The sequence below is a fragment of the Nyctibius grandis genome, chromosome Z (genome assembly GCF_013368605.1).
Source record: "Nyctibius grandis isolate bNycGra1 chromosome Z, bNycGra1.pri, whole genome shotgun sequence".
Taxonomy (NCBI): domain Eukaryota; kingdom Metazoa; phylum Chordata; class Aves; order Nyctibiiformes; family Nyctibiidae; genus Nyctibius; species Nyctibius grandis.
In genome coordinates this window covers 26,029,153-26,036,404 of record NC_090695.1, presented here as the reverse complement: position 1 = coordinate 26,036,404, position 7,252 = coordinate 26,029,153, and the positions used below count along the sequence as shown (strand labels likewise).

At 46.5% G+C, this 7,252-nt stretch overlaps 1 protein-coding gene across 1 annotated transcript in view; it reads right to left on the bottom strand.

Moving 5' to 3' along the window:
- Positions 1–4,824: 4,824 nt before the first annotated feature.
- The window catches only part of ANKRD31 (ankyrin repeat domain 31), a 73,606-nt gene continuing 71,178 nt past the window's right edge, over positions 4,825–7,252 (bottom strand). Inside the window, exon 26 of the mRNA XM_068423370.1 lies at positions 4,825–6,215. Coding sequence (XP_068279471.1) covers positions 6,064–6,215 — 152 coding nt within the window. The 3' untranslated portion in view covers positions 4,825–6,063. The remainder of the gene's footprint in view (positions 6,216–7,252) is intronic.

The window sequence follows — 7,252 nt, the reverse complement described above, 5'->3', positions numbered from 1 at the left end:
TGGTCCCCCTTCCTGCATCCCCAGTGTAATCCCAGCACAAGGGTTGTGCCAACACAAGCAATTCAAACCAGAATGCATCCCTTGTCACCATTAGATGAGTATGTCTTATCACCATTGCTGCTTTTCAAAAAGTTGTAGTCCTTAAGAATTGCTCATTTATATGAATCACATGTCAAATAACATTAGCCAGGGTTGTCAGTGATCTTTAAATGCCTTTACAGCTGGGCAGCATACAGAAAAATACACAAGAACTGGACCAAAACCCATCAGTATCAGATACACAAGACCAAAAACCACAGGTGCTCAAATATAGCAGCATTTCACTTCCCTTTCTACGACCATCTCAGAAAAGCTACATGCAAGGAAGAACATGCACATCACATCACATCCATAAGGCCCATCCAGCTCAGGATGTTGTCCCAGAGTACCCAAAAGCAGATGCTTGGAAAGAGGAGAAAGAGCACAAGGAGAACAAGTACTCTCCAACACCTTCTCCGCCTGTTCTTTCGGTTTCCGTTCCCTTACAGCTCAGCAGTTTCCAAAGCCAGGGGTTACAACTTTCTACTTCTCATGAAATTTCGATTTCTTCCATCTAGTTGCTTTTGAACCCACATAAGTTTGCTGACATCCCATAGACTGGGGGCGGGGGGGAAGACAAACACTCTATAGCTGACCTCAGTATTGTATAAAAACCCACTTTCTCTTCGTTTTCAATCTTTTGCCTCCCAGCGTCACTCGACTGTTGTAGTTCTTGGTTGAAATACAGCAAGCAGCTCTTTCCTGTTCCCCGCCACCACTCCAGCCACAGGTTTATCTACCACATCTACCCCTCAGCTGTTTCTCTCCCAGGCTATCAAATGCAAAAATATTATTATTAAGGAAATTTGTTTATTTTAAAAGGTTACTATTAAGGAAATTTGCCTAACTCAAAATGAAACAGGCTGGTTTATGGACTAGATCTTTGGAACAAGTCAGAGGATGTTCAGTGGAGCGGATCCTCAGGTGGGACACAGTGGAGAAGTGAAGCTCAAGGGAACTTCCCCTTAAGGTCTCCTCCCACAAGCCTTACTCTGATGTTACTAAGTCTGTTCACCTTGTAATGGAAGAGAAGCTGCTACCGTTTCCCCTCGAGGAAAAAAACATGTATTTCTGACAGATCCTTTATGTTCTGTTTTTGTTTCCTCAGAAGGAAAAAGAGCCTCTTTCCACACTAAAGAAATGAGCAAGTGCACTTGGCAAATTAAACACAGCTACAGACTAATGCGTACGTTTTTAGCAATTTACTGAGAGACAAAAAAACCCACGAGAGACTTCAGCCAACATCACAACAAACCCGGTTCCTGCTACCAAACCACACGCTAAGTTGGTGTAACTGTTGCTCCTCAGAAAACGCTTATGTAGCTGCAGCGTCTGGGCACATCCCCTGCGAGCCGGGCTGCGGTCAGGTGCGCGCCCCGGCTCCAAACGCCTGCAGCCTGTCAACCGCTCCCTCCTTCTCCTCCCGACACGCACAACCCCCCCGCAATTAACTTTTAAGACGCACGGCGCCTTCTTACCGGAGCTCCCCGGCAGCACCCGCCGGCGCCGGCACCGACCACCCTCCTCCCCCTCCGGCTGCCACCAGCGCCGCGCCCTACCCGGCTCTCCCGCCCCCGCTGCGCGGCCGCGGAGCCACGCAGCTGCCGCCCCTTTCTCTTCCTTCTCATCCTCCCCAAACTCCGCCGCCGCGGCCGAGCCTCCAAGTTTGCGCCGATGACGGAGCCGCCGGGAGCTGCTGCGGCCCCAGCGCAATGCGCCGCGCAAAAAGTTAGGGCCGTGCTCCGCGGGCCGGGCGGAGCCGAGCGGGGCCGGGCCGGGCTGCCCCGCTGCCGCTGTCCCGGGACGAGCCCGCCGGCAGCGCACTCACCGTAGCGGAGCGCGGCCGTCCCGGGCCGGCGGCTGCGGGCAGGGCGCGCTGCTCTGCTCGGAGGCGCGCGCGTGTGTATATATGATGTGTGTGCACGAACATGTGTGCGACACGGCACCCATCACGTGGAGGAAGAAAGGAGGGGCCGCCTCCCGCCCCGCAACCTGGCGGGCAGGAGTAGGAGGAGGGAGCAGCGGCGAGTCCCCCGGAGCGGAGCCGGCGCGGCCGCCCTTTCCCAGGAGCCGGCACCTGGGCTGGGGAGGACCCCGCCGCCCCCCCGCTGCCCCTGCTGCAAACGCAGCGCCGACCTGCGCCGCTGCTCCCCCGAGGAGGCGCGGGGGCCGAGGGGGAAGCGCGTATCTTCGCTGCGGCTTTGCAAACGCTGCGGCCGGGACGGAGCTTGCTCGGGGCGGGGCGGGGGCGACAAGCTGGGGCTGGGCTTGGTCCGGGTGCGGGCGCGGCCGCAGCGCATCCGCCCCCGGGGACGGCCTCCGCGCAGCCGCTGCCCCGGGGGCGGCCCGGGCTCCTCGCCCTCGCCTCGGGGCGGCGGCCGCCTCCGCTCGGCTGCCGCGGGGAAGCACCGACGTGCAAAGGGCTGGTCTGCAGCGGCCCCGGGCAGGGGGCCGGCAGTAGCTGCTGTTTTAAACTATTAAGCTGCGGTCTGGCTTTAAACCTCTGCTAACAGTGAAATAACCTGTTCTTGCACTGGAATACCGCAGCTCCCCAACGACGTACAGGCAAAGGCCGGTGTTTTAAGGTCAGGCTGAACTGCGAGGTTCTGCTCTCCGAGGGCCTGCACGCCTGGTGCACCGGTTCGGTGAGAAATTTGGAAGCGGCTGCCAGAGCAGAAAGCGTCTGTCTGCTCCCATAGCGCTGACCCTGCAGCTGTGACAGCTCGGCTCAAGGTTGCTAATTGCTTAAGCCACTGTAACCGAGTTACATGTAACCGTATGCCTGAGCTCCTTCCAAAGAGAGGTTAAGTGAAATCGACAGGACACAGCTGCTGGGCAATTCACCTGCGGGTTATTCTGCTATAATAACATTCGTAAAACTTTCTCCCAGAGATGAAGCCAAAGCCTTAGCAACAACAACCACCTCCCAAATAAACAAACAAACAAACTGACCTAAAAATATATATATGAAAAACTTCAGAGTTCTTTGAATCCTGTTCCATCTTCGAAATGGTTTTACTCCCTTCCTGTGTCATGTTTAAGCTGCTTCTTGCTATGGCCAGAAACTTAATCATTCAAATTCCAGATCATCTATGATTTCCTATATGACTGGTTACTTGACTACTGGTGACCAGAAAAAGCACCTGAATCTCACATATGCAGTTGTTCATTCATTAAAGAGGGTGTTTTTCTCCAGTTAACAATAAGGTTTGAAAACCAGCAGTCTTTGTGTCATAATGACAAAACACTCACCAACTGCAACTGCTCCAAGAATTTATCCAAATTCCTACAGCAACATTATTCTGGTATCACTTTTGCCTCCCGCCCTCCTTAGTCGCATTTCCGCCATCAAAAACCCAAGGTGTATTTGCGCTTACAGTACGTTAAATACCTTCCCAAAGCTGCCCTTAGTTCCCACGTTTCTCTTAATTGCTCTTGCTGGCTATAGTTCAGCTACACCTGACAAGAACGTGCAACATTTTGTGCTGATCCTCTGCCTAGAGTGAATTGAGCTCTATCCACATCTTTGTCTTTATATCTTTTCTCTTTTCCCTGTGTCTGCCTTGCTTACACCTTTGCATAACCTCTGGCTGGTGTTACTCAGGGTCCCCCCGGCCTTAAAATCTATGAATTCTGCATTGTATTGTCTGCCTCCCAGCTGCTTATCTTCCTTCTCACTCTCATTCTTTTGTTTTGTGCCTTGTATTCTTCCTCCCTGGTATTAATCTTCCTCACTGATTTTTTTTTTTAACTCCATCTCGGAAATAAATAAATAAATAAATAAATAAATTTGTGGAAATAGGAATCTGAATTTGTGGCTTTTGTTCACTGCATCACCTCTTTCTCCTCTTATTCCTTATCTGAATATTAACAGCAGGCAGAATGCCAGCGGGTTTGTATTCTTTGCATTTTATGTCTTTTTTACTTTAGCCTGCACCACACAAAATATGTGCTAACTCACAGCCTAAAAGTGGAGAAGGCATTTACTAAGTAAAAGAACTGAATCATGAAAGGAGCAGGAGGGGCTGGGAGGACTAACGCTTGCCATTTGCCACTTGTGAGCAGAAGCTTTATTACTCTGCTGTAGTCAGGATCACTAACAGCTGCCTATCTTCAACCTGTGATAACAGCTTCTATTTTTATACAAAAGTATCCTTAGAAAGCATAAATTTAAACAGAGAAAACAAAACACCCTATTCATGATGGTATGACTTTTTGCCATCTCTTAATAGATCTTTACACGAAGAAAAAGATTCCAGTAGGGAGAAGATGGAAAATTCCCAGTTGTAAGAAGACTTGGGAAGCACAATCCTACATTTGTCAGTCATATTAAAACATACATTGTCAAGCTAACACCTTTCTCAAGATGCTTGTGTACAATATAAATACTGAAAAAAACTCTGGTAGCTTGCTTTTACATATAGTGTCAGTAAGAGACAGTGGTTTTCATGTAACACTTTGCATTTTTACCTCTTTGCCCAGCTTGAATCACTCAGATTTTTTGTCACTGAATCTTAGGATTGCCTTAGGTCATGTAATCACATTAATATAATGGACTAAAAGTACTACTGTCAAGTCCTCAAGGTTTTTCTACATGAATTTTATTAGACATCTTGTAACAAAGAAAAAAATGTCAAATGTGTAAGTAATTCAGTAGTCATTTTAACAGTCAAAAGTCTTTCACTTTTCAATGAAACTGGAAGTGCAGTATTTGCATGAACATTTCCTTAAAATCAATATGCCTTCAGATTTGTTTTGCTGCTGCAGCTGTGAGATTGCTCTTTTCTTTGCAGAAAGTGACCTTTACAGAATACCTGTCACTCAGTAGCCTTTAACTTTTTTGACTTCCAGACAGTTTGCATTTCTTTATCCTTACAGCCCATCAGGCTATGATTGCTCATGCATCCTAGGGGACTGCATTAGCTCTCTGCACATCAGACCCCTCTCTCTTCCCTAAACCACTTCTGTTTAAGACACTAATCAAATCTCTGCAGAACAGCTCTTCACACTCCAAATAGCTAGCTGAGGTTGTTATGTATTGACAGGAGATATTTCTCATCCCATTCAATGGAGTTAGGGGTAGCAGGTGCTATTATTTCATCTCTTCTTATAATCCAGAGAATGAAAGAGCAAGAATGCCATTTTGAATGCAGATAACTCTCATGACAGTCAAATGTGTTACAAATATACTACTGAGGCATTCACACATTGTAAAATTAAAACAAATACAAATCCTCCAGAGATCGGGATGTTGTTAGATAGATACCTAAGATGTTGTTAGATAGATAGTAAAATTTGTGTTCCACAAACAGGCTAACTGCATTCCCTGCCATACGCCTGCACATTTTCTGCCTATAAGAAAGACTTAGCTGGAACACAAACAGAATTTCCCTGAGCACTTCCAATGGCTAAGATTCCTCTTTCAACCTCTCCTAGCACCTGCCCCCTTCTCAAATGTTTCTATATATCCATGCCACGTAAAGCAAAGCTGCTGGTGATTTTCAAAGTGCCCATCTTGATTTTTCAGCTAACCTAACAGCTTACATTATCACACAAACATGTGCAGCCATTTCTGATAGCACATGCTCAGGCAGAGCGGTTCCAGGTTTAGGTGTAGGAAGTGACCATCAGTGTTGATACCTACCCGGTTCTGTGCAGCCCCATCAAGCAAAGGCAGCCACTGAAATTAGTGGAATTTCAGACAAAGTTATCAGCCTTGAATATAATTCACAATGAGCACCAGTGTATAACAGTCCTTGTCTACTTCCCCATTCCTTAATCTTACGGTGCAAATTCAATATTGACAGTTAACCTCACCTGCTACAAAGTACTTCCCTGTTCCTCATTTACCCAATCAATCTTTCAGTCCATTCCAAGCGCTGGGCAAATGATTTATCAAAATGACAGTAACAAAGCACTTAGTTCTAAAAGCTCAAATGTTTACTTTTAAGTGACAAGAAAAAACTGTTAGCACTCAAGAAGTCTTTAGAATCCAAAATCTTCACATCCTTTGTAGAAATTCCAGTGCTTTTCCATTACAGGGCATGGTAGAAACTCCTCTTTGCGTACCATTACTACCTCACTGAACTGAAGAAAACGTGTCAGACTTTCCACTGTGCTGAACTGGACAGAAGAGCCTGTTAAAAATGAATGAAAATGATTACAGAGTGTATATTAGAGTACTGGAAAGCAATCACTGGTTCTATGATCTAGAGAGGTGTAAACAGCTCGTTAGAACCATGTAAGCATTAGCAATCCCTAGGAATCTGTAATGTGTCCTAGGAATCTTGTAGCATAAGACCCCAGTCATCGGTATCTCTCACTGGGGCTCAGACTTCAGAGAGACAAGGGCCGTACTACATGGCGTGGTGCTCAGGGTGAGTCAACCGTCCTGGCCACTCCCAGTTATATAACAGGAGAATGCAGTTGCTCTTCACGTATTATGTCCACAAAGGGGTAAGTTTAGCGTACTTCCCCCAAATTAAGGAATCCCTCTCACAGGGAATGCCCTTCCTACAGTCCCAAAAGGACTATATAAAAAGGAAGGCGTACACCTGTATACTAGAAATTGCAGGACTGAACAATGAGTATTTGCAATATTTAAATATCTGTTGGACTGAAGCGACTATTGCAATGCATAAACTTAAGGCACTTTTGTTGGTGCAGGAGAAGCTGAACTTTCAGTTTTCACTGTTAAAATCAGTAACAAAGTATCACTGTAAAGATCCAGCAGTAACAAATGTTACAAGACATTTTCTCTGTAACAGCACAGACTTCAAAAAGCCACTTGGAACTGTAGTTTTCAGAGTTACTTGCTTTTGTTCATCTTTTGTCCACACTTTCCCCCTTCAGTACCCTTGCACAAAATATTAGAGCTGCTGAGCTGCCACAACCAGCCCAACACAGAAACTGCCAGTGAGAGCAGAACTGTCACATGTACCAGATGTTATCAAGAGAGGGAGGGATGTCATGAAAGTAGGGATGGTCTTGTTTTGGTTTTTTTTTAAAGAAAAGCCCACAAAAACCAGTGTTCAGACACCATTCAAGTGTCCTGAGAAGCAAAATAGGATAGGTGCTCCAGGATTATTAGATCAGTCAAGATAAATCCTTGCCAAAATGCAGAAAAAACATGTTTGAAGTGACAGCAGTTGGTCATTTTGCTTGCACTTATCTC